The following is a 27663-nucleotide window of genomic DNA, read 5'->3' as shown; positions in this document are numbered from 1 at the left end:
AGGCTGGGATGGAAGTAGGCAGGTGGCTGGCTTCCTCCTCGTTCAGTGATATGAAGCCGGCAGAAAGCCAAGCAGGGCTTCCTAGGACCCCCTCAAAAAGGGAGTTAAGAATTACAGACCAGAGAGCAAGACTCTGAACTTCAATTAAACCACAGAAACTCCCCCGTGGGTTATGTGGGTTACTCCGCGGCATCGGCAGTAAAGTCTCACGAACGATGAGTCTTGAGGGTCCGTGAGAAAGCAGGAGAACAGCACTCCAGTATGTAACCAGTCCTGGGGCAGGGCTAGGGGAGACTTACTGAGGGTCACATGGCCTGGGTCTAGAGCACTCTGGACAAAGCACAGCCTCTCTTGGCAGCAAGTGGAGTAGAGAAGTCAATCCTTCCGGAAGACGAAGGAGGTAAGGAAAAGTCAGGCTGGGTGGCCCAGGGTGGGTGTTCCAGTCCAATGGTGAGAAAAGGCTGAGATGGGCCCAAGTCCTGTCTGAACTTCTGTTTTCAGAAGAGACCCCGGTGCCTAAAACCACCTCCCAGGCAACCCTTGTCCCCAGGAGTGGACACTCAAGTCCAACTCTGATGTCTGTGGTCCCTTTAAATCCTTTCCTATCCTTCGGAGCCTAGGGAGAAGGCTCTCAAGCAAAGGGCCAACTGGGAAATGCCTTGTTATTAACCTCCACACCTGCACCTGAAGCTAAGATTCAGCAGCAGGTGGGGAACGGGGCGGGGGTGGGTGGGTGGGTATGGCAGTGGGGGAGGGGAGTGCTTGAGAAGGCGCTTGTGTGCGCATGTGTGACCCACGGGTGCATTTGGGGATCGACAGACTTAACACAGCAGCCAGTTTGCTTCACGCACCTGATTTCTACCCTTGGCTGAACACCAATTTCCAATCCAATTGCCACCTCGTCCCAGGCAGGCTGCCGCCAATACGTCTCCTCTGCCCACCTGGACCCCGGCTTGCTGCTCTTCACACCGGCCCCCCTCCCTCCTGGGACAAGTGCTTGGCACCTGCCAGGTTAAATCTGGGGCCAACTAGATTCTTGGGGGGGGGGGTGTCTGAGGAGGGCCTCTCCCTCAGTGCACAGGCACATCAGCAGGGGGAATTCAGAAGGTAGTTACGACTGGCGGGGGAGCCCTCGGACACTCAGGTTCAGCCTCAAAGGAGGTCTTATTTAGTCCTCTGGATACTACTATTCCCAGTGTCCCACTACCATCTACCTACAGGCGCTGAAAGAAGAGGACTTTATTCGTTCTCAGTCCTGGCTTGCAGAAGCCCACAGTGCCCCACAGAAGCGAGCCTTTATGCCAGTTCTAAAGCACTTTGAAAAAAAAGAAAAAAAAAATCCTTAAAAATGCAAAAAACAAAAACAAAAACAAAACAACTATAGGAGATCATTCTTATAATACCGATGAAAGAGAATGGTTATTAGTCACACATTTTACTTGTATCTTCTAAAACCATCTTCTTCCCCTACCAATTCCCAATTTTTGGTTTATTAGAAAAATGTCTTCTGAAAAATTCTGTGAGGTGAGGCCTGGGGTTCAGACGTCTACAGTGTGGATTTGGTCAGGCCAGAGACGGAAGGAGTGTGTTAGAGTGTGAGTGTGGTGTGTGTGTAGATCTTGGTTGTGTGAACTTTTGAATCCTGCCCTAAACATTTCTAAAATAAAAGGAATGAAGTCCTCAGCCTCCTCTCTTTCCCAGGCTGAAAAATTCCCAAGTTTTCCAGTCAGGCTTCCAATAGATCAGACAGAAAGAGGACAACAAGAGGAGATGGGAATTAAGAAGGGCTGAGAATGAATTTGGATTTCTGCTGAACTTTCAATTCTGTCTCCAAAATTCCTTTTGGAAGAGAAATGGTAAAAAGAAGGGGGGGGGGGAGAAAATACAGAGTAAGAGACATCGTGTTCTTTCCTTATGACCCCCCCAAAAAAAATCCAAACCTTGCTATTTTAAACAAAGAAAAGCAAAGTGTGTGAGGAACAGCTTGCATACAGCTGAAGCCGGCATTATTTACCTTGGGGTTCCTATACTCACTTACTTTTACTTCTTAAGCACTTTTGCAATGCAAGAGAAGAAAGAGGTAAAGGCTCAAACAGAATAGGATCGGAGATCTGTCAGTGGATCCTGAAGGGTTGCCCGGGGTGCTCTCCTGCCCAGGCTGGCCGTGGGGCACTAGAGCACTCTGGACACTTTGGTAGGCAGCTACTGCTTCCAGCCAAAGCCCCCACTCTGGCTCTGACAACAGTCTGCAAAGCCTCCCCTCCCTAGCACTGGTCACACAGTGGCATTTTTCCATGGCATTTATGCTCAATCTTGCTGAGGTTTCTCCTAATTGTCTCAGAAAAGATGGTGTCTGCAGACAGCTGGGGCTAGGGGTGGGGTGGGGGGCAGGCCAGCATCCACCTCATTTGGGGGGGGACCAGTGCCAGTAAAGTGGCCCCAGCATCAACCAGCTTCTAAATGCTTGGATGCCAGGCTCAACAGACCCACTAAAAGGACTGTCTCCAGCCTATTCTTCCTCCATGCAGCAGGGCATCCAGCATCAGCGACAATCTCTTGGTCAAGTGCACAAGCCTTGTTCCTGAACACAGACATAGCAGGGTGGGCCAAGGAGCTAGGATCTAGCAGGATTCCAGGCTCTGAATCCCATTCTCCACCTCACCCTAGCTGTGTGACCTTGGTCAAGGGAGTGGCCAGCGGGTAAAGGAGATGCACCGAGCTTCAGTAGTGCCCCATAATGGCTGTCATCATTCACTCATTTCCTTAAAAATTATTCACCCAGGGGCGCTGGCTGGCTCAGCTGGCAGAGCACGCGACTTTTGATCTCTGGGACGGGAGTTCAAGCCCCACGTTGGGCTCAGTGCCAACTTGGGGGGGCGGAGGATACACACCCAGCTCTTAATTCTGGAAGGTGACTGGTTTCACCGCTGAGGGCAGGGACAAAGGGGAGGTGGGAAGGGAGGCAAAGAGTTACCCCAACAGGAGAGCCACGGCGATGAAGACAATCAGAAGTGAAGGGGGAACAGGATTCCCTATTCACATGCTGAACCCAGACATTACCGGCTGATACCACAGGGCACCACGCAATTAGGCTAAGTCAAGAGCTTGGGGTCTACGTGTGGGCAGAGGGAGCTGGGGAGGGTACTGGATTATCTCCTTTAAGGAACAAGGAGAAGAGGTGTGAAGAGGCAAACACCAAATGTGCTAAGTGCCTCCAGGTCGCTCATTAAAAGCCCGTCTTCCCTCAGGGTCCCCCTGAATGATGGCTCCAGGCAAGGGAAGGGTCCCTGACCCAGGAAGCTCTAGCCCTCCCACTCATGCTGCCGGGGCGCCTGCGAGCAGTCACCCTCCCTCCCCGCCGCCCACCCCAAACTTATTTGGCCCTCCTGTTTACAGCTCACCATACCACAAATCTTTATTTCTTGTCACCCACTGGCCCGAGCTGTCCCCACTCCCTGTTTCTTCCAGACAAGTTAATAAGATGGAAGGCTCCCCAGAGGCCCAGAGCCGGCGAACATTATCACTTGGAAGCAAGGCAGAAATCCTGACACATCGGAAATGACTTCAAGCCTATTAATTACCCTTTCTTCTTTGGCAGATCTTTTGAAAGAAAGCTTGACAAATTGAAAGGAAGGCGAGCATTGCCTCCCCACCCCAATTAGGCCCCCACTCCCACCCCAGTAACACCAATCTGCTACCCGCTTTTTGATTTTAGACGATTTGTCAGAACGGTACCCACACCTCGAAGGGTCCCATGTCTGGTCTGCATGGTGAGGGACACGAAAAGGCGAACCCCTCTTTAGGGACTAAGTCTTTGAAATCAAAGAAGTAGGGAGTGGGCGGGGCTTAGAACCCCAGGGCCGGACTTGACCTGTACAGGCAACCCAGACCCCCAGGCGCATACTCAGAGGAGGTGCGCCCACGGGATCCCTCATTCCTCAGTTGACAGGCACAATGACACCTGCACTCCTGGATGCAGCATCCTTCCTGAAATCCTCGGGATGAATCCAGCTGACAGAGCTGTGTGGGGGAGGGGCTGCTCAAGGCAGAAAGCCTGGCAGGTAGAGGGGCCAAACAGTAACTGCATCTTCGTGCATCGACTTAGACCCAGGGCTCCCTGGAACATCCCTTCCTTAGTGAGGTTTCTGCAAAAACGACTAGGTGGGGTTTTTGCATTCGAGAGCCCTCTTCTTTGGTGTCCCTTTCCTGTATCCATTCAAATCGCCAAATGGATTCCAATGGGAATAACAAAAACAACTATTGATTTTTCTTCCTGAAATGGGTTCCTCTCATCAGCAGTCCCCTTATCAGTAAGGAGAACTGCCATGCCCTCAGCGGCTCCACCCTGAACCTACAGTCAGCCCTGACTGAGCCAGCATCTCATAACCAGCGTCCGACAACTGAGAACATCTTGGGTCTCTTCTCCAAAAAACTGCCTCTCCTCCTCCCCTGTGCTCCAGCCTAAGGCCTTGGCAGCTCTCCTCTTACCTCTACAGTGAACTCCCACTGGCTTTCCCCTACTGTCCATGTGGCCCTGTCACCCCTCCTCAACTCAGGAGCCAGTGGGATCTTTGCAGAGCAGAAGTCCTAGGTCTCTGCCCTTCTTCCCTCCTTCCAACAGCTGCCCTCCACCTCACCCGGACTCACAAACTCTTCATGGTTCAGCATCTGTCCGCCTCCCTTGATCCTTATCTACTTACCATTTTCCCTCTCAGCCATGGCCTTCTGCCCTTCAAACATGCCACGTTCATGCCCACCCCAGGGCCCTTGCACTCACTGTTGCCTACTCCTTCGAATACCTTTGCCTCCTGATTCGAGTATCTGCTCCTCGGGGAGGCCACAGCCACCTGCCTGCCTAAACAGGCCCTAGGCTCCTTCTCTCCAAAACAAGGGGAGCTCCTAAAGAAGGAGGGCTAGGATTAGGCCTGCTTTGTCCCTGTAGTATTGCTAAAACTTGAACAGCTCCGGAACAGGGGGTGCCCCAGTACTCAGCAGAGCCCCCAGCACAGGATGGGCCTCCGCTGGTACTGTGTGTGTGGGGGGGTGGTCCCTCTGCCCCTGGCCAATCCTAGGAAACCCAGAATGAACACATGATTGCAACAGTACAACCCCCACCCCCATCGCAGCTCTGAAAATACCAAGGACTCACTGCCTGACCACCCCTGGCCAGCTGGGAGAGTCCCCATCACGACCATCTACGCAGGTCCCACACTGCCTTCCAAGGGCATTCTAGATTTGAATCTCGACGCCTGGGTTGGCTAAAGGCAAGGCCACCCACCTAGGCCCCATTCTTCTGGTGCATTTCCACCAGATCGCGTTTTAAACTCAAAAAATGTTTTAAGCCATTACCTGGGAAGTCATCAAATCGTTTGTTCATTTTTATTAGTGCCGTGGTAATTAAAGAGAATCATATTTCCGAAATCTTAAGCTGCACTTAACAAAACCCACCCTCTAACCAATCAATTAGTATTACAATAACCACGTTCCCTTGTTGCCACTGCGATTAGCATTTTGATTGAATGTCTGTTGAAAAGTGACTGGAAACAGAAGATTGTGTTCAGAAAGTAATGTTTCTTTATTCGTCACCACCGAACCTTGTCTGGTCGTCTCCAGTCTCAGCTCAAAAGAGACAAGACAGCTTCCAAAAGCAGTCATTTTGGTGGCGGATTATATTTTCAAGAGGTGGGTGATAAATTAGGCATAATGGCTCCGGCATTGCCAGTTAACACACAGGGGACTCCCACTGACCGTGGCCTTGGCGCCCAGCAGCTGCACCTCTAAGATCGGGTCCCTAGGGGAGGCGGGAGGTGGGGGAGGAGATCCATGTCCCTGCTGCAGAGGCACCTGCCCCTACCCCAATAATCTAGACAGTAAATGCCAGGCCTTCACGCACAGCATTTTGGAAAACTCAGATATAATAATGCCTCTGCCAGATAAGCCAGTGATCCCTACCGAAGATCACCATTACCGGCTTCTCTGCCAGGCGCTCGGAAACCTGTTATTCTAGCACGATACCGGCTCCAGTCGTCATAATAATAATAATAAAAGCACAGTCAGTAAAGAGATGGGTTAACAAGCTTCATTACCAGCAGAGAATGCCTGTCTTCTCCATGTCACAGGAATTAAAGACAAGAGTTCATTAAGTCACTGTATTAGAATTTAAACGACCTGCTGGTGCAGACAGCTCTATTTACGGATGCCCCCCATCCCCCCAACATCGAGGCCTTGTGTAGCTAAATGGAGAGTTCCAGAACAGAATGCAGCCAAACAAACAAACAAAAGTTTCCATTACAGCACAGACTTAACTCCGGGCAAGTCTGCTTCTCAACTAGAGGAGGAAAAGGGTGCAGGAGCGGGGATGCTGGTAGTTAGGAAGGCCATGAGCCCCAGGACAGAAATGTGCAGGTGGTTAAATGTCAGCCATCTGTCTGTCCAGGCATCAAGTTTCAATCCACAGCAAAGGAAATGCGTGAGTTTCACCCACTTCCTGCCCACAGCTCACCATACACCAACAAGCTGTGTTAATGCACCACTAAAAAAACAAAACTTCTAAGGTGCCTGGGTGGCTCAGTCAGTTAAGTGTCTGCCTTCGGCTCAAGTCATGATCCCAGGGTCCTGGGATCCAGCCTCCCATCCAGCTCTTCCTCTGCCCCTGCCCCCCACAGACCCCTGCTCATGAATTCTCGCTCTCAAAAACAAATAAAATCTTTAAAAGAAAAAAGAAAAAAAGAAACCAAAAAACTTCTAGAATTCAGGTTGGGGGAGCGCGATAGGGTTCCTTTAAAAACAATCTTCCTCCTCCAAGTCTCAGTTCCATTTCCTCCCCCAACTCCAGCTTCTTCCTTGGCTGACAGATAGGATTTTATAAGCGTCAGGTAGCAATTTCATTTTTAAAACGCTCTTATCAAGGATTTAGGGTGAAAGATAAAAATCAGCCCAGTAAATCATCATAAAGGAGTGTGGTGTGAGGCATAGTATTTTACAGATCAAAACAGTTAGCAGAATGAAAAGGCAAGGACAGGAAAACAAAGTAAGTTTAAGCATCCTCTGAAAGGGGGCGGGGATCAGAGGCCAAATGAAACAGAGAGATCACCTTTCGGATTTCCAAGCCCCTTTGGTAAGGGGCTTGGCATACTGGCTAAGAACTGCAACAACAATCCAATTTCCACTTTAAAACAGGAGGTTTTTTTTAGAAGGCATATATATTGTCAAACCATTACACGCACTTAACTAAAGGGCTTTCATCGAAGTCATCTGACCTGCAAGCATGTGTTGCTAATATCACTGCTTTATTATTTATCAAATCAATTTCTTCATGGAATGACTAATAAGGCAGACACAGCTGCTCTCCTCTTCCCAACCAGCTGCTACCGCCCAGGCAGCGGCAAGATTTGCTAGGCTACCTGCGGTTTCTACACCCCCAACCCCCATTTTGCTAAAGAAACTTACCAAAAGAAGAAAAAAAAAAAAAAGAAAAAAAAAAGAAAAGGGTTGGGGGGAAGAAGGGTTGGACCCAGGAGGTGCCTATTTAGGATTCAGGCCACTTTGGGGAAGCCGTTTATACCACCCAGGAAAAGTTCAGACGGCTAACTGACCAGACTAGGGCACCAGTCTTTGTTTTAGCAAGGGATGTTATTAATCCCATCATAAAGGAATCGCCTAAAATAAAGTAAAAATACATACGGGCACCTACTTTCCTGTTTTGATCCTTTGTAACATCTTTCATTTCAGCTTTTTCTTTTTATTTTAAAGATTTTATTTATTTGACAAAGAGAGGGAAGGGAGCAAGCAAAAAAGCACAGGGAATGGCAGGCCAAGGGAGAAGCAAGCTCCCAACTCGTCAAGGAGGCGGATGTGGGTGGGGCTTGATCCTGCAACCTGGAATCCTGACCTGAGCTGAAGGCAGCCACTTAACCGACTGAGCCACCCAAGTGCCACAATTCCAGCATTTTTAAAACCAAGGACCAGAGCCCATTCACATATGCACCATCCCCCACCCCCACCCCACAACATGCACAAAGTTCCCCCTTCAAAGTTCCCTTTCCCATTCAAAGTACACCCTTAAAATGGCAACCCCCTAAAAACAGAGTCATTAGGACATTCGTTCTAACTTTTTATTCTGACTTTTTAATCTAAGTTCATCAATCTCTTTGGAAGCCTACCTGAAAATTCATAATAAATAAGAATGTGCAATTCGGGGTGACCTGGGTGGCTCAGTGGGTTAAAGCCTCTGCCTTCGGCTCCAGTCATGATCCCAGGATCCTGGAATTGAGCACCACATCAGGCTCTCTGCTCAGCGGGGAGTCTGCTTCCTCCTCTCTCTCTGCCTGCCTCTCAGCCTACTTGTGATCTCTGTCAAATAAATAAAATCTTTAAAAAAAATTTAAAAAGGGCGCCTGGGTGGCTCAGTGGGTTGAGCCGCTGCCTTCGGCTCGGGTCGTGATCTCAGGGTCCTGGAATCGAGTCCCGCATCGGGCTCCCTGCTGAGCAGGGAGCCTGCTTCCTTCTCTCTCTCTCTGCCTGCCTCTCAGTGTACTTGTGGTTTCTCTCTGTCAGATTAAATAAATAAAATCTTTAAAAAAAAAAAATTTAAAAAAATGTGCAATTCAGTGACTTCCCATCTGCCCAGGAATGATTCCACTGTCCATGAAAAGCTAGAGTTCTACAAATACGCGATGGGAAATTATTAGGTATTGTGGATACACATTCCTGTCGTAAAACAGGATCAGTACTATGGGCAAAGTACAAAGCTCCTTTTGTAAATCTTACCCATTTTTTAGAAAGGTAAGACAGCATGGGGAGGGAGCAAATTAAACCATAATTTTCAGGCAATGGTTCCTTATTGTCACTCAGAAAAATTGCCAGGTGTTTCCAGAGTAGTTTATACATAAATATACTAGCTGAATCAGGAAATTTTCCCAGGGCAAATGAATCAACTTAATTAAAAGACGACGAAGATGCCAAGCCTAGTGATTTGGGAAGTGGGGAGGAAATTCAGAGATCTAAGGACACACCTTTCTACCTGGCCTTCGAGAGTGAAGCACATACGTGTTTTAAATCCTGGTGTAGACACTGGCTGAAGTAGAGCTACCTGCTGGCCCACCAGGCATCATGGGTTAGGGGAAGGAATGCAGGTTTGTTGTTTTTTTTTAATTGGACCAATATTTTCCATCTTTCTTCCAGGTCACCTATAAAAGGCAACTACAACCCCACCAAGAGCATTTTTTTTTTTTTTTTCACTTTTAAGAAAGACACTCCCCCACCCAATACACCACAGTTAGTTTGCTGGGTAATTGTTCCTCCTCAGTGTTCCCGAATGTTCCATCTTCAGGTTGAGTCTTTACCAAAGCTCTCTCCCGAAAACACCTGCAGTTCTTACACTCTCTTCCAGACAAGACCACTGCACCTCCCGTTTATGAGCGTGAAGTCTCGGGAAGGGGGAAGGTACAGAACAGAGGGAGTGGAGATGAACCTCTGTTTTCAGGCAAACGAGAGCAGGGACCACAGCAAGGAGGGCCTGCCCATTTTCCAAGCATTCTCCTGTCCTGTGTATTAAGACCGTTTGCCAAATACTGGGGATATAATGGGTGGGAGATGGGGAAGACACAGATAAGAATCAAATAAATAATAATACAATCACGGACCACTGAGAAATGCCATGCGGGAAAAGGACAAGAAACTGAGAGCTCAGGAGACTGACGGAGCTGACCCAGTCTGGGGGTTTTGAGAAGATTTCCCTGGAAAAGGGGTACTTAAGACTCCTGAAAGGTGAGTAAGAACTGGCTGGAAGTGGGAGACAGACTATTCCTTGCAGCCCGAGGAACAGCGTGTGAGGGCGGCCCTGTTAAGGCAGTGCGCAGGAGGTCAGTGGGGCTGCAGCAACCCCGGTGTCGGGGGAGGCTGGACAGGACAAAAGGACTGGGCTGCAAAGCCTCTGTAGACCAGCGTCCCCATCTTACGCCTTATCCTACCAGGGACAGGAAGCCAGCAACGTATTTTCGGTAGGACGGTAGCTTGATTCCTAACTGGCACAACAGAATGGCAATTATTCCCATCTCCCCCTGCCCACATCACCGTTGGCCATGCATGCGACCTGGTCAGTGGCCCTGCCTCGGTGAACTTAAAAGCTGGACGGCCCTCGGAGAGCGTCTGACCCAGGGCTTCCCAGCCCTCACTGCACACCAGCTTCAGCTGTGGAAGCGCTGAACCGCCTCCACGCCCCAACTCCAGCCTCGAGCCTCACTTAATTTATCTGGGGGTGGGCCCCAGGCAGCAGTCAGGTTTAAGGACTCCCCAGGTGATTCTAATATGCAACCAGGATTGAAAACCGCTGATACAGCCTGAAACCTTGGACATGACAGCCATCACTCATCATACGCGCCTCTTAGAGCAGCTGGGCTGTGGGATGCCCTAAGTACCCCCCCCCCCCCGCCCCCGGTCTTCCCAGCCAACCCCATTTCTAAGTAGGGAAGCCAAAGTTAGTCATGAGGAGTCAAGCAGCTCTTAGGTTACGGGAAGAATCTAAGTTCCAATGAAAGGAACATAAGTGGACGAGGAGAACTTTGGGGGAAGTTCTCTTCTTGACTTCACCACACAGACCAGAGCAGCATCGAAACCTATCGATGCTTCTCCCAAAGCAATGTTTCCGATGGTCTCCCTGGCTCCACCACCGTGCCCGCCTGGTGAACGCACAACAGCTAGGTGTGAGGCACAAGGGAGCCCAGGCTGGGTGAGAGATACACCCCACAGGGGCCACTGTTGCTTCTGTGTCTATTCTGGGCCCAGAATGGATGACGTCCCCTCCAGCGGCAGAGGAAAGCGGGAGTCATGAATCATCCCTGACCAGCCCAGCCTCTGAGATAATAAATCGGATGTCAGCATCGCGTCCTCCGCAGACCTGGGGCAGAGACGCTGGCTTTGCCTCGGCTGCCGGAACACAGGCACCGGCGCTGGAAACATCCAGACACGAGGCTGTGCTTTCAATGACTTCCTGATATCAAGACGGGGAGGCGAGTTGAGGAAGAAATTTCCAATTTGTAGGGAGCGCTTGAAGGTGCCCATCTTTGACCACTGGAAAATCACGGCAGGTGTTTTAAGTACTGCTGGCCTTGCCAGCGATACCCGCGGGTTAAGAGAGTCGTGTCCATGTGGGGTCCCAGACTGTGGCGCCCACTCTCGTCCTGCGACTGGAGACCTGTAGGTATCGCCATTTTGACCCTCGACTGCACTAATTCAGCTCAGAAACTCACTCTAGGATTGCATTTGGCCCACGTTCCTGCCTGGAAGGGTTTCTGGGACGACATAAAGAAATCAAGAAGTCTGTCTGGCAGGTTCTGAAGTTTAGTGTTGTCTCGCTGTGTTCTCTTTATTTTTTCGAGGGTGGAAGCTGCAGCAGGTACATAAGGAGGATAGAGCGTGTCCTCTCACGCAAGCTCTCCTGACTTCCTTCTCTCTCCCTCTTCTTTCCCTAGGCAGCCGAACTGAGTGAACCAAGCTGGAAACACCCACCTAACGAGCGGTTTGCCTTCTTGAGAGAGCTGGGGGTCTGACAATGCCCCAGTGTACCTGGTGTATCCACCACTCTGAAGCATATTCTTTGGCTTCCAAAGAAATGACTGAGCTCTGAAGAGGACTAAATTAAAAATGAAATCTCAGAATTCTTTGAGTGTTTCTACTGAAAAATACATGTAACACCTGAAGGTCAATTTCACGTCTTTGACTAAGTTCAACCTGGGAAAGTCACGAACTCTGTCAGGATTTGGGGGCCATGGTCTCAGATTTCCCCTGTGCTCAGCTTTGCCGCGGGAGCAGCATGACATGACGGGGACGCACCACGAGTGAGGCCAGCCTGCCATGGACACGTGGCCCGGAAAGAGGCACCTATCCTGCCGAGAGTGCTGCTCCGTCCTCTGCGTGTTCCCCAGGGCGGCTCTAACAGCTTGCCACATACTGGGGGTGCTAAAAACAACAGGAAGTTGAGTGTCTCACAGTTCTGGAAGCTGGAAGCCCGGCATCAAGGTGTTGGCAGGGCCACATTCTCCAGTGTCCCCATGAGCAAACCTGTCCTGAGCTCTTAGCTTGTGGCACTGCCAGCAATCCTGGGCTCACGGCTGTGTCACCGCCAGTCCTGCCCTCATGGTCCCATGACCTTCTCCCCCACGTGTCTGCCTTCACATGTCCTCCCTCTTAGAAGGACACCAGTCATAGGGGGTGAACCTGACCCAACATGGCCTCATCTTGATTACCTTTGTAAAGACCCTAGTTCCAAGTAAGGTCATTCTGAGCTCAGAGGGGTTGAGACTCCCCCTTTGGCGGGGAGGGGGGGGATGCAATTCAACCCGCAGTACTCTCCCATCTTGGCCAACCTGACAGCATCTGCACGCAGCACTCTGGAGTGTTAACATTTTCTCCAATCGGCAAGCCCTGGCCTTTCTCTGCCAAGCAACAGTAATGGTAGTAGGAGCAAAACAACGGGAGTTGTTAGAGTAATAAGGCTAACACTTAAAGATGGTCTCCTAAGTAGCAAATGTTTCACACAGATGAATTACCTCACTTACGCCTTCTGAGTCTGTGAGTTAATAACATTACCCACTTAACAGATGAGAAAACTGAGGGTCAGAGAAGCTTTCTAACTTGCCCAAGGTCACACAGCTGATTGGTCATAGTGCTGATATTTGAACCCAGCAGTGTGACATGAGACTGAAGCTCTCACCCCTTTGTCATATGGCCCAGACACCTCCCCACTTTTATTAACTGGGTACTTCCTGGGTCTTTTAAGCTATAAGCGAGAGGGACACAAGGGAGATTCCGTATTTGCCATATTATGTAAGGTTCCCACATGTTTATTAATCACAACTTGGGTTAGGAAAATGCTTTTAAAATTTTTTTAACTGAAAAGTACTTTGCGGGGCACCTGGGTGGCTCAGTAGGTTAGGCATCTGCCTTCAGCTTAGGTCCTAATCCCAGGGTCCTGGGATCCAGCCCCACGTTGGGCTCCCTACTCAGTGGGGAGTCCGCTTCTGCCTCTCCCGCTGCCCCTCTCCCTCACTTGTGCTCGCTTTCTCTCTCTCTCAAATAATTAAATAGTTAAAAAACACTTTAAACTTCTGGGAATGGAGGGTCTCCCATGTGACCTCTCTCCCCTCCTGCCTGAGATAAATTCAGGCAAACCATGTTTCTTTCCAGACCGGGACCAGGCTGCCTCTTCTATTAATAGCACATTGTCTGGGAGGAGCAGAAACTACTAAGAAAATCTTCATCTATCTCTCTGACTCTCTGTTTATGGAAAGAAAAAGGCAACTCCGAGGCAAAAGGATCCTAGGCTGCATTTAATCAAAAATGTTGTTTGAGATCAACCTGGTCCCTCTCCCTGGCAGGAGAGAAAACTCAGATGAGCAGGGGGCCCACACCTCATTCAACCAAGCATGAGACGCCGCCCCTTGTACCAGCCGGATCATTACAACCGAGTTCTATAAAACATTTACACAGATGTCAGGAACAAGGCGGCGGTGACAACTGTTACTGTGTTAGGGAGCTGGGAGGAGGTGAATTTTTTTTCTTCTGAAAACTCTCTCTCATGTTGTTGTATCACTGCATTTACAATTCAAATTGGAATGAATTTTAAACGCTTACACTAAAAAAGTAAATGTTTGAACAGGTAATAAATGCACATGGTACAAAAATTCAAAAAGTAAACAGGTATACAATAAAATGTTTTTTTCCTATCTTTGTACCTCTGGGCATTTAATCCTCTTCCGCAGAAGTGAAGGCTCTTTTTGTTTATGTATATTTGCGTCTGGGAATCTATAGGCATGTGCAGAAAACATATTCAGGTGCTTGGGATGCCCGGGTGGCTCAGTCGGTTAAGCATCTGCCTTCGGCTCAGGTCCTGATCCCAGGTTTCTGGGATCAAATCCCGCATCAGCAGGGAGCCTGCTTCTCCCTCTCCCTCTGCTGCTCCCCCTGCTTGTGCGCTTGCTTGGTCTCTCTCTCTCTGACAAAAAAATAAATAAAATCTTAAAAAACAACAACAACAACAACAACAACAACAAAAAATTCAGGCGCTCACAGTGGCCAGGCCTCCAAGTCCCTTACACTTACTAACTGCCATAAGACTTAGGCTAACCTGTCATCCTTCCTATTTTACAAATGAGGAATCTGACTCCCAGAGAGGGTAAGTAACTTACCGAAGGTCACACAGCCATCAAGTCACAGAGCTCAGCTTCAAACACCAGCTGCCTGACTCTAGGGTGTGTGTTATTACCCCCTAGGCCTTTCTAATGCTTTGTGACCAGGTCTGTGGGGACCCTTGCAGAAACAGACTAGGCACACCCAAGTGTATGTTTTGTGTGTGAAGGGAAGGGGAAGATTATTTTAAAGATTAGGGTCTTACAAATTCAAACATGGATTGGAGTTTCTTTGCCTCCAGCAGTCTTCCTTAAGGGGGAAAGAAAAGAAATGAGATGTGCTCATGCTGTGGGCACTTAACCAGTACGGAGCAGGAGGCTTACCCTCACCAGGGAGCCAAACGGGGCTCAAAGCTCTCTAGTAAGATCACACCTGTGGGAAGTGGGGACGGCCTGCAAAACTTAGGGTCTCGAAGGATACCGTGCCCACCCAGAGAGGCAGATGGCCCAGCGTGAGGCCTCTGCTTGGCGCGGCTTGGAACAGGCGCTGGAGTCAGGAGCGGCACAGCCACGGGGCTCCTTGTGGGTTGAACCCTGAGTCCCCAAGGCAGGTGGCCACCCTGGCTTCCGGTTCCCGGGCCCCTAGCAGCGCTGGGGTGCTGAGAAATGGGGTGCTTTCCAAAAAGTCGCCACACCGAAGGCCTGTCTGCCTTCAGGCCCCCACGCCCTGCCCTCACCAAGATCTTCAAACCCATCGTGAGAGTCGGAGCCGGGCCTCTCTGGGAACAGGGCCCAACAAAAGCCTCATTGTCCTGCTCTACAAAACACCATTTCTGGGTCAGTGAAGTTGCTGACCCTGGGCCCACTCCCTTTCTGCTTCCATGGGCCACTGCCAGGAGGGAGGCAGGAAGACATATTAGCTCACCACCCTTCTGGTGCCAGGGCGTTTATTCCAAAGGAAAGAAGTTTCAGATTTATACTTCAGCTCCAGAAAGCCCAGTCCATCCGGGGTGCCAGATCCCCCGGGCGACACAGGCTCCCTTTGGCACTGGGCGCCCTATGCCCCCCGGCCCCGTTGCTAGGGAGCCGAGGGCTTTGTCTTCCTCCGAGTCTATAAAGAAAAGCAGGTGAACAGAAACCAAGCTACTCTGCTGATTAATATCTCAAGAGACAGCGCCGGAATGGGCGCTTCCGGAACTTAGCGCAGGGGGAAGAAAAAAAATTAAAGCGCTTTCCTTGCTTTCCTGTCAGAAATAAAATTAAAGTCTCAGATCGATGTTGCCAGGGCTGGGGTATCTACGGGAATCTTTAATGGCCTCCTCTGCATGTTCTCAAATGCACATTCCCCTTCAACCCTGCCCTTTTAATTGGTTATTTGCGAGGTCATGTTTGCACCAATTTCTCGGGAAAGCTAATAGTGTTTATTTAAGGAGAAAATAAATGTGCAGACAGCTCCGGGGTTTGGTCTCTGAGAGATGGCTCAGGCTGGGGGCCGTGGCTCTGTACCCCACCTCCTCCCCTCCCCCCTCCTTGCTGCATATCCCTGATAGACCGGATGAGGTCCTGAGATGGCTCAGGTGACAGGTCAGGCCTTGAGGGAAATGTGCTATTGGCTGGAGGGGGGGTGGGGGTGGGGGGAGAGTACAAAGTAGCACAGCCCTGGAACAAGGCCCTACAAGGAGTGAAGAAGCTGGATTGCACCCCTCATGCTGGGCACGTACAAGCCTGCCCACCCCCCGTTATACAGCCCTGGCTTTAGAATGAGACCGGCTAGGAGGCCAGCACCCCGGGCTCCGAGCATCTGGCGCAGAGAGGTGCCTGGAGGTCCATTTACAGCACTACAGGACTTGGCAGTTCTCCCCCATTCTAACTGAAGCATGACCAACTTCGAGAATGCGCGGAAGTGTTTTCCAATGGAATCTCTCCAAGTACCCAAAGGCAGCAATTAACATCCACGTCATTGCCAGTCGCCCTCGCCCTGCTCCCTACGTCCCTTCACTCCCAGGGGTGGTCGGGAGAGGACATAATCATATTGAGTTGCTACCTCATTCTGAGCACTCTCTCCAAGCATCCTGGTTTATCCATATCCTTCCTAAGCAGTTGTCCCACACTAATACCGTCCGTTGTGGAAAGAGAAGATGATCACCCGATGCGATCAAGACCCTTTGCTTACATTAAAGAGCCCGAGTGGCATGCTTGGTGGCCACGCCATTCTACAGACTGAACTGAAAGTTCTGTGTGGTCAAATCCCTTGGCTGGGATGCGTGGCTTCTAACAGACCGCCGGCAGGTACAGAAATGCAATCAGTACTAATCATGATGAAGTTACTGCTTTAACCCCTCGATACATCTCGGACTTGGGGTAGCACTCGACAGGTGTCCACTGCCATCGACAGTGTGCCCAGGGGACAAGAGGCAGCTCTGGGAGGCGGGGACCATGCAAAGGCATGACTATACCAGCCGGACTCCAGGTGTCCTCACCAGCCGTGATTCCAGGAATTTCTGCCGCCCTTCGTACCCCACCCAACAACCCTCTCCAGCCCAGAGGGACTTCTTCCTCCATCCCACAGAGTCCCACCTACCGGATGTAGAGTTCAAACCTTCTTCTTCAGGTAAGGTCAGAATGCTAGACTCTCATTAGGAAAAACGCATACGTACATTATCTTTGACCTCCCATACCTACAGAAGAAGCCATGCTTTTCCATTTTTCATTTAGTTTCAGCCTTTGTGGAACTCCTTTTACATTCTGCACCCCACCCCCGCCAGCTTTGGGGAGTAGGCACCAATAAACAAATAATTACAGGGCAATCACGAACCATGTCTAGCATACATAAAACAGTCAGTTTGGACGTCAGAGGTCAATTTCAAAAGTAGGTGTCTGGCAGGTAGTCAGGACATTAAGGGCTGTTTTTCCTCCTTTGAAAAGCATTATCTTCTAGCACAGTTTCAGTGACATCTTACTGGCACCACTTTAATAAATAAACTGATGACCCAAATTATGGAGACCTTCAACTTTAGCCAACTGCTTTTTGGGACAGAGTTGCCGGGCAAGCCTTGAGGGAGAAGCAGAGCTCCATCAGCCCCACTGCCTGGAGGTGAGCCTGTGGAGAGCCTCTCCCTTGGCCACACGGGCCCAGTGGGTGCCCTTCTGGCCTCACAGCTCCTGGTAGGGCACAGCCACCCTGGCAAAGGACCCTCCATGTAGGGAGCCTGCTGGTGACGGTGCCCTCGGGAGTTGGGGGGGCGGTTCATGAAACCACCTGGGCTGCCATCAGTACTGCAGAACCCCTGGCCCTCTCCATGGCCATGAGCATGGCACTGAACAGGAAGCCCTTTAACAGCACTGAGAGGAGTCCTTGTCACTCTGAGCTTGACCATCCTCTCTCAGTGTCTCTGTCCCTTTGCCTCTAGCAACATTCTGGAGCAAACAGACCTGCTGGGGAACGGAAGCCATGGGGGGTGAGAAGGCCTGGCTCCAAGTCTCTCCTCTATACTCACTCCCTCTCCAGTAGACCCTCTCCAGGCTTGACTCATTTTCCCCTGGGCTCCCAACCACACAGCCCTCCCTTGATGGGCCAGATGTGGAGGGACCAGCAATGCCGGGCTTATGAATCTAGAGGCCTGGGGTCAGAGAGAGAGACAGCCGAGGCTCCCGTGGAATGACACTCACAGTGGGGGCTTCCTTCCCTGATGAGGAGGTGAACTTGAGATGTATTTCCGCAACCCACATCCCCACTTTCCTCCACTCTCTCAACCAGGGCTGACGCAGGGACAGTAGAGACAGATCCAAACCAGGCCACCCTTCCTCCCTCCTTCCGGCTCACCTTTCTGCCTCCCAGAGCGCTTATTGGACAGGACGGAACTTTGTATATCTTCCCTCCAGCCCCTCCTGACCAGCCCCACTCTGGGATCAATACCTAATGCTGCATTGAAGATCTTATCTGCGTTTTGCAAGGGTAAAGCAACAAACTTTCCCCCAACGATTAAATCCTTTGATGATCAGCCCAATATTTTTCAGACCACCTCTAACAGCTTTTAGAGAGCAAATGAAATGACTGAGAAAATGGGAAAGCCACCTTCTTTCTTGCCCCTTGGGCACAAAGAATCTCGTGGAAGCTTTTATCAGCCGCTTAGCTCCTACCTGGCCCTCCAAAACGCTACATGCCTCAGTTTCTCTGTCTGAAATGGAGGTGCATCACAGTCCAGCAAGAAGGGAAGGTGGAAAAGAACCATAACAAGGAGGTGCTCAAGAGTTAAAAGTCAGCAAATCCCCTGCTTTACACCACTGCGTTGGGGCACCTGGGGTCTCAGTCGGTTAAGCAACTGCCTTCAGCTCAGGTCATGATCTCCAGGTCCTGGGATTGGGCCCCACATCAGGGTCCCTACCTACTCAGTGGGGAGTCTGCGCTCCCTCTCCCTCCACCACTCCCCCTGCTTGTGCGCTCCTGCTCTCTGTAAATAATATCTTAAAAATAAAAATAAAATAAATAAATAAAAATAAAAATAAATAAATAAAAATCCTAAAAATAAATAAATAAATAAAAATAAACCGCTGCCTTGCAGCGGGCTTGCGGAGCAGCTGAAAGCAGGGGCTCCGGGTCAAATAAGCAGGGTTTATATGCAACTAGGGACTCTGGGCAGCTGGGTCCACCTCTGACCTTCCTAAAGATTCAACAGCACATGCAGGTGCAGCACGGGGTACAGAATGGCTCAGGAAGCACAGGCTGTTTCCACCAAGAATGTTAACGTGGCCTGGGGAACACAAAACTCACTGTACCAATTACAGATCCCCAGATTCCGCCCCCCTTCAGGATATCTGCCCAGAGTGCTCTCGGAGGACGGCTCCCAGCTGTCCCTTCATTCCAATATGTCCTCAGGGCAAGCCCAAAGTCACATGTGCTTCCCAGGGTGGGCCGCACCCTGTGAGGGATCAACATCAGGGGAAAGGTCAGCCCTATAACCCTGACTGGGGCCAGCCCTAGCTTCAGGATTCCCAGGGCCTCTCAGATCAGCTTCTCCCTCCGCCCATATGCTGGGGACCCAACACAACCTCTCACCTCCCTCCCCTAGCTAAAAAATCAAAATGAGAAAGGACTTAACCTTGGACACTCTCTCCATGAAAAGGCTAAAAAGCCAGAACCCTACGTCAGAGATCCTGGAGCTTCTCAAGCCCAGCTCCCCCACTCCGCAGAGGACAGACCTGAGGTGTCAGAGTGGGTAGGAAATGTGTCCCGGCCAGGCATCAGGGAGCAGTAGGCCCTGGAGGGAGGTCTGCTCTAGGCGGAGGGGAGGAAGACTGCACACAGCTGTGGGAGTCCCAAGCTGAACGAACTCCCTCTTGCTTCCATGGGGAGGACGTACATCCTGGGAGGGCTCATTGTCTCCTGTTCCCCTGGACTCTTTCCCAGGGTGCAAGTGAGCTCCAAGTACGAATGTAACATGAGAAGAAAGACGGGCTGTCGCTTCTGTGAACAGGGGTGGGGCGTCGCCACTGTGGCGTGAGAGGGCACTCAGCCCTGACTTCTGGCTCACGGTGGCAAGAGAAGTGGGAGTGGGTTCTGTGAGCCCTGCGGACTGGACTCCCAGACTGCCAGGCCAAACGGCTGCAGCCTTCCCGGATGACGGCGGTCCCAGCTCCAAGGGCACATGGGTGGTTTCCAGAAGGCCTGGGTCCAGGCTGCCCCACAGCGCTGTGCTCAGAGCTGGGTGGGATGGTGCCGGGCAAGCGTGGGGACCGCACTGAGGGTTAATGCTGGGCACCTCCTTAAGAAGAAAGCCGGCAGCCCTGCCAGCGGGAGAGGTGTCCTTAACTTCTGCCACTGCAGCACTTTCTTCTTGATAAGATAATGGGAAACAGGAAGCTGAGGAGGTGAAGGGAAGGTTGGGGCAAGGTGGCTGCCGGAGGATTTTCTTTCTTGTGCTTATCACCTGATTCCAAATGCACATTCCAGCAGGCCATGGATGGGGCCCACTGTTCCATATGTAGGATTTGTGCTTCTGTGGTGACAGGGTGCTCAGTTGTTGTTGTTGGGTTTTTTTTTTATTCTTTCCCCTCCTAAATGCTCTGAACCACTTAAGCACTACCCCAGCATCAGAATCCAGTTCAAATAAAAATGCTCAGGTATTTAGAGGGGCTGGAAAGTGGGGTGGGGTGGGGGAGCTCCTCCCTACACAGAAGGAACACCAGGGAAAAAGTGTCTGTACAGGAGGAAAGAGGAAGCAGGACGTCGGGGCCTTCTTGCTGAAACTTCTTGGCACACCTTACCCCACCACCAGTGGGACCCCCCCCCACCCCTCCCAGGGTTCATCGACATAGGACAGCTCTGAGGGTAGGCGGCCTGTGAGGTCGGACCCAGCCCCACGCTCAGAAAAGCTCCACTCTGAGTTTAACACTTGGCTGTCACCTTGCAACATTTTTTTTTTTTTTTAAGATTTTATTTATTTATTTGACAGAGAGAGAGAGAGAGATCACAAGTAGGCAGAGAGAGAAGGTGAAGCAGGCTCCTCACCGAGCAGAGAGCCCGATGTGGGCTCCATCCCAGGACCCCGAGATCATGACCCGAGCTGAAGGCAGAGGCCTTAACCCACTGAGCCACCCAGGCGCCCCTCACCTTGCAATTCTTAATAATTTTTTACTAAGAGGCTCCCCACCTTTCCTCTTGTTCTGGCCCCATGAATTATTCAAGTCCTATATCCACGACAGGAGTCCTCCCCCTGGTAACTGGCTGGGGGCAGGACGGAGCACACACAGGGGGCTGCACCCAGCCTCCTTCCTGCCAATGCTCCCCAGAAGTCCTGATGTGGGAGGGAGAACACTGCTGTCCCTGGAGCCACTCTGAGCACCGGGCCAGGAGAGGGACCTCCCTCCACCTCGAGGCAGGAGTCACAGAAGGACCCTGCCCCATCACCACACCCAGGGCCCTAGAGGAAGGGAACAGGTGCCACCCATAGCCAGAGACCTTTGGGTTAGAAATGTAGGAGAGCTTCCTCCCGCACCGCCTCTGGGGCTACGCCCGGGATGCCCAATACCCTCAGCAGGAACCCGCCTGTGTCTGTTACTAGCCGAATAAAGTGGCATGGAGTCACCAGCCCCGGGGATGGCGGGGGGGGGGGGGGGGCAGATGACACGCCTCCTTCCAGGCACTGCCGTGAGGACTGCTTGAGATAACTTCTCAGCCCCTCCCAACACAGGGCCTGACCTGGAGTGGATCAGAAAGCCCTTTATCGGTGGATATTCAAAAAAAGAGCGATAAAGGCTGCTGCCACAAGGCCACTGGGGAATCTTCTGGGAAGAGGAATTCCAGCACTGACCACCACAGCCGCACTCAGAGGGGCCTCGCCCACCCTGATAATAAGTAGATGAAAACATACTTTTTTTTTTTTTTTTTGAAAACACTCTTCTTAACAAGTCCGTCCCCACGTGGAGACCACAGAGGAGTGGAATTTGAACACAGCAGTCCTAGGGATGAGCCCCTGCTCTGACCTGGGGGGTGTCCCTTACCCCCTCGAAGCTTCCATCACTTCAGGCCCAACACTGCCAAGACACTGAAAACAATAATGATAAGAGCTAAACCCAGGAGCCACTGCCGTGGGCGGGCACTAGACCTCCGAACAACCTTACGGGAAGTACGCCTCTTATCCCCCTGTCACAGATGCATAAACTGAGAGCCACAAGATAAAGACGTTAAGGGATTCTCCCGAAGTTGCGGGGCTGCTGTGAAGATTAGATCAGATAATGCGCAGGGAAGCAGGGCTGGGACAGCCCCCCCCCCCCCATAAGGATGATGGCGGAGATGGCGGAGAATAATCGGGAACTGACCCTCTCTGCCCACCCCCTCCCTTTGCTCTCTGGATCTCAGGGTGCTGAGCCACTCATTAGACAAAGCAATCATTACCCCTGTAAGCTCTTCTTTTCTTCCCTCTCCTTGCCTTACTCCTCATCCTCTACCCTCCCCATCCCTTCCCAACACCCGTACACAGTCGATGCTCCAGTTTCCCACCCAGCTTTCCATTCTCCCCTCAGAGGACGCTGTTGATGGATGCCCAGGAAGCCAGACGGCCAGGCACACTCAGGACAGCCCCTCCTCCTTCTCCCCCCACCGCCTTCCTCTTTCGCTCAGCCTGCCTGCTCCCACCAGGAGAGACATATAGTCAGAGCTCGGTAACTGCTTCTAATCACAGGTGACAGCAAGAATGTAAACAACACAAGAAACATCTAAATGCAATCCAAGTGGCAAGGAAATACCGCTCACTCTGGCTCCTCTCAAGAACGCTGCTTCCTGCCTCCTCCCTTTCGAGGCTCTGCTCATTAGCACCCGGTTCATAGGAGCCCCAGAAACCAGGAGCTTCCGGAGAACAGGAGATGGAACGCCAAGTCTTCACCTTGGACTCTACTACCTCTGGGAGGATTTTCTAGATTCGTCCAATTTTCTGTTTAAAGCAATAATTTCAACATGTTCCTTTCTTGGGGAGGGGAGGTATGGAGGTCAGAAACCCCTCCGACAATCTGTTCAAAGCGAGAATGTCTCCCAAGGACAGCACAAACTTAATACATTTTGTGCATCATTTCAGGGGTTCACAGACCCCCAAGTTGAGACCTATTTTCTAAAATAGGTGGGTAGGACAGGAAGAACACAGGAGAAAAAAGGAGTAAGTGTGGAGCCTTCTAAACATTCCAGACGTGTACACAGGTGCTGCCGAGTCTACAAGCCCCATACACATCGAATAAACCTACAACAAGGGCATTATTTTTTTTCTTTTCTCGCTCTTCAGACTGACAGTGTGCTTCTAAACCACCTCCTTCAATGCAAACTGAAAGGTCAGCTGAGTAATTGCCATGAATAATTTCCACTTGGATCGCTGAGTGCTCAAGCTAAGACTAAGAAAGCCAGGATCAGAAAGGGACATCGGAACATGGGTTGGGCGTGGCTGATTTTTTAACTGTCAGAGGGTCTGGACTCTTTGTGCTGTGGTGACCCCCCATGATGAATACAGATGTTCAACAGCTGCGCAGATAACCAGCAGAAGGGGCCACCTTCTTCTGCAGGGGCTCTTACCTCTGTGCCTGTTGGTCGTCTTATCAAACATCAGCATTGCGTCCTCCACCTGCAAAACAAACCAAAGGGAGGCTGCTTTAGGAATTTTGAAGAGATACACGAAATGCTATAGGCTGCTGGGGGAGGGTGGTTTCTATGGTCAAAGTCATGGGTACTCATGAAAATTTATTTGAAAACAAAGAAAAAAAAAATCACCGTCTTTCTGCCTAGAACAACTGCAGTTAACAACTGATATACTTCCCTTTAGTTTTGGCCTTAAAAAAGAAAAAAACCTTATGCCTATTTTAATATAGCTTAAATCATATTGTATCTGGAATTCCCCCCCCCCCTTTTATATGATATTACAATACTGCAGGGGCACCCGGGTGGCTCAGTCTGTTAAGCGTCTGCCTTTGGCTCAGGTCATGATCCCAGAGTCCTGGAATCACATCCTGCATTGGGATCCCTGCACTACAGGGAGCCTGCTTCTCCCTCTGCCTCCCTCTCTCTCTCTGTCTCTCATGAATAAATAAAATTATTAAAAAAAAAAATACTACAATACTGCAAATAATTCCCAAATGACGATGTCATGAATATAATATATATAACATATATATTATATTTATATTTTATATTTATTTATATTTTATATTTATAAATATATTTTATATTTTACATTTATATCCGATTTCTCCATATATATATATATAGTCTGTTTTTTTCCCCCTATTTTAAACTATGGTTAAAAACATAATTAAAAAAATTTTAAATTATGGCTAAAAACACATAACATAAAAATTGCCACCCTCCCCGTTCTTTCCTGTATAGTTCAGCGGTCTTAAGTACATTCACAGTGTTCAACTACCATCCCACCATTCATGTCTGGAACCCTTTTCATCTCGTACAACTGAAACTCTACCCTATCAAAAATAATACTCCCCCATCCCCTTCACCCCCCCAGTCCCCAGCACCCACCATCCCATCTGCTGTCTCTATGACTGTGACTGAGGTCTCCCCATCCCCCAGGGCAGACATTCCAAGACCCCCCATGGTTGCCTGAAATTGCGGAGAGTACTCAACCCGAGACACACCCTGTTCCTTCTTGGACACACACACCTATGCTAAAGTTTAATTTGCAAACTGGGCACAGTAGGAGATTTGACAGTAGCAAGGCATAATAAAACAGAATAGTTACAACAATCTGCTGTAATACAAATTATGTGAATGTGGTCTTCCCCACATATCTGGTTGTAACGTTACTGACGAAGAGAGATGATAAAATGCTTAAGTGATGAGAAGACGTGAGGTGAATGACTCAGGGAAGTGACGCAGCCTTTGGCTGCTATAGGCCGTCTGAGAATCCACCGGAAGGAGGAGGGTCACCAGCATTAGGACCGCGGTGGACCACGGGGAACTGAAGCCATGAATGGGGGGAATGGGGCCTATGGGATTTCATAGAAGTAGAATCACACAGTGTCTGTCTTTCTGTGACCAGCTTGTTCTACTCAGCATCATGTCCTCGAGGTTCATCCATATTCCACTGCACGTATAGACCACGTTTCGCTTACTCATTCATCCGGCGGCGGATACACAGTTTGAGCTGTGGTGAATAAACATGAAAGTGCACATATCTCCTTGCGTCCCTGTTTTCGATTCTTTTGTGTATGAGACTGCTAGATCACATGATAACTCTACTTTTAATTTTTGGAGGAACTGCCGTTCTGTTTTCCACAGTGGCTGCACCGTTTACATTCCCACCCAGAGTGCACAAAGGTTCCGATTTCTCCACATCCTGGCCAACACTTGTTATTTTCGGGGGTTTTTTTTTTTTTTTTGATAGTAGTCATCCTAGCGGGTGTGAGCTATTGTGAATACGATGGACTGCTGCATACTATTACTTACTTGGTTATCCTTCTGTGGATATTTAAACTTTTTCCAGTTCTACACAATGGAAATTTAATGTCTTGATTGCTATGGGCTGAACTGTGCCCACCACCCCTCAAACTTGGATGTTGGAGTCTTAATCCCTAGTATCTCAGAATGTGATTGTATTTGGAAATAGGATCTTTAAAGAGGTTACGGAGTTAAAATGAGGTCACTAGAATGGGCCCTGATCCAGTTCTGACTCGGGTCCTTATACACAGAGGGACTCTGGATCCGGTCAGGTATAGAGGGAAGACCATGTGAGGAGACAGGGAGAAGGTGGCTGCAAAGGAAGGAGACAGAGTTCAGAAGAAACCAACCCTGCTCATCTTGGACTCACAGTGTCCACAAGAGCGAACAAATAAATTCCTGTTGTTTGACCATCCAGTCTGTGGTCCTTGGTTAGGGCTCCCTCAGAAGAATACCGCACTCCTGCTAGGACCTTTGCAAACAGATCAAAGAGGAGAAAGCACCAAAGTCATCCTCCATCTCTCTTCCTCTTTCTCCCTCAGTCTTTCTAGGCATCCTGCAACCCTTCTGGATATTTCTAGCAATAAGATTTCAGGACCTACATTCAATTTCTAGGCAGATCTCAAGAACGTCACTATTACTGAACCTGAGTTGGCTTTGAATTCCACTCCTTGTACTTAGGATCCAATTCTTTATTCTTCAACAGAATACCCATCTTTAGTACAGGTATTGTCCCAGCCAGTCAGCTACTCATCTGGGGATGGTACTCGGTTTGGCCAGGTGAGAGCCGGGTCTCTTCATTCATTCTGTGCCCAAGATTGTGGATAAAACTACAACTCAACCCATGTGGTCCTGGACAAAGCCGCTAGCCAAAGGGCTCTGAGCTTGGAGCAATTTCAGTGGTCTGTGTGTTTGTGTGTGTGTGTGCACGCGCACACCCTGTGGTTGGGAGGGACTGAGCACTGTTCATTGGAGCTCAAAGGTTCACAAAAATGAGTTTGGGGGCTTGCGCGAAGCCAGCTGAGAAATGGAATCATAGGCTATTCATTCTTCACTCCTCCCAGACTACAATCTCTGATGGAGGGGAAGACACTGGGCAAAGGCAATAAAACCAGGTTTAAAATGCTGCCTCCAGACAAATCAAATCTATTTTTCTAGATGCTATCAAATAGAACAGGGGGAAAGCAAAGTCAAGGTAAGAACGGAAGAGGGGGTAGGCAAGCCAGACGCAAACCTAGGGACTGGCCTAGCTTAAAAAATCCCTTCCGGAGTCAGGCCCCCCCCCGGTTGCTAAGCAACCGAGTCTGAACAAACAGGCTCCCGGGGCCTTCCCCTTCTGGTCCCCATTTCTAAAGTCAGTGACTAGGAGGAAAATGGCCTTGCATGGTGACTGCTTCGCCAGCAGGGAGCTCCTCTCTCTCGGCCGGGTACCAGGCTGAGGGGAGGAGGTAGGGTGGAGATGGGGTGCCTTCACCAGACCCTTCTGCAGCCAGGCAGGCTCCATGGTTCCCCACCCCCGCCCCCGCCCAGGCACCTGCAGAGGCCACACACACCACAGCCGCCTGCGTGCACCACTCAAGCAAAACCAGCAGAAGATCAACTAGTTTGTTTGCACACAGAGCAGTCACACTCGAGCATATGGTCCCGCACACTCAGACCCCAGGGCCTCGATAAGAATTCCAATGCCTGCGGTATGGGTGGGTGCGTGTCGCACAGGTAAACGTGACATCTGTTTCACACCCATCTCCACATTTTCTAAGACGTTTGCCAAGTGCTTATTTAAAAATGCCTAACAGTAAGGAAAACAGCCTCCCTTCTGTGTTGGCCATGTTTTGGTATTGAAACCCAGATCTCCTTAGGAAATAAATATTTTGAATTAAAAAAAAAAAAAAAGTATATTCAATGCTCCCCCCCACCCCCACCCCTCAAGAGGGTGTAATTGGCTCCGTCTTTTCCTTCCAAAGTTTGGATGTTTTTCGCAGCTACACTCCCAACATTCGTTCCATCCTGGGGAGTGAGGGGGAGGATCTGTGTATGTTTTTTAGGGCAACCATTGTCGTCAAGAATAGAGCTCTTTCCTCTCCAGTCCAGTCGCACAATGGGACTCGCAGAGACCTCCTGAATAGATAAAATGTCAGGGCAAAAGAAAAATTCTATTAACACTTTACAAAATAAAACATCTGAGAAATAGCTAGAAAGGAAAGAGAAAGAAAAAAAAATCAATATGGATAAGACCGGTGCTGGGGTGGGCGGGGAGGGGGTTGGTGGAGAAAAACTTTTCTGCGATTGCAAAACACTTATTAATTCAGAGAAGCCATCAATGCAATGGAAATCTGGCAGAACAGCAAGAGCTGAAACTGGGAGAATTTGAATATACAAAGACTGAATAGAATGAAAAACACGGCCTCGCATACGGGGCTGTTTCTCACGGTTCCCTGTGAATCAAACAGAAGCAGCCTGTCTACAGCATGGGGGGAGCGAGGAGCAGTCAAGGTAACCCACATTTAATCCTAGGGAGAGCAGACTGATGACTGTGTCTGTCTGTCTGTCTGTCTCTCTCTCTCTCTCTCTCTCACACACACACACACCCAGGTAGATTGGTTGGCTGTT

At 50.0% G+C, this 27663-nt stretch overlaps 1 protein-coding gene across 7 annotated transcripts in view; it reads right to left on the bottom strand.

Annotated features, from left to right (window-relative positions):
- MSI2 (musashi RNA binding protein 2) overlaps positions 1 to 27663 on the bottom strand; it is a 387607-nt gene that overhangs the window by 116847 nt on the left and 243097 nt on the right. For all 7 annotated transcript variants that reach the window (XR_009347802.1, XM_059147472.1, XM_059147469.1 and 4 more), the window contains exon 7: positions 23182 to 23230. Coding sequence is in view for 6 of the 7 variants with exons in the window: in XM_059147472.1 (XP_059003455.1) it covers positions 23182 to 23230 (49 nt within the window). In the remaining variant the exon portion in view is untranslated. The remainder of the gene's footprint in view (positions 1 to 23181; positions 23231 to 27663) is intronic.

This window comes from Mustela lutreola, chromosome 15 (assembly GCF_030435805.1).
Source record: "Mustela lutreola isolate mMusLut2 chromosome 15, mMusLut2.pri, whole genome shotgun sequence".
Classification (NCBI taxonomy): Eukaryota; Metazoa; Chordata; class Mammalia; order Carnivora; family Mustelidae; genus Mustela; species Mustela lutreola.
The sequence above is the reverse complement of the archived record's forward strand: the minus strand, read 5'-3'. Positions and strand labels throughout refer to the sequence as shown.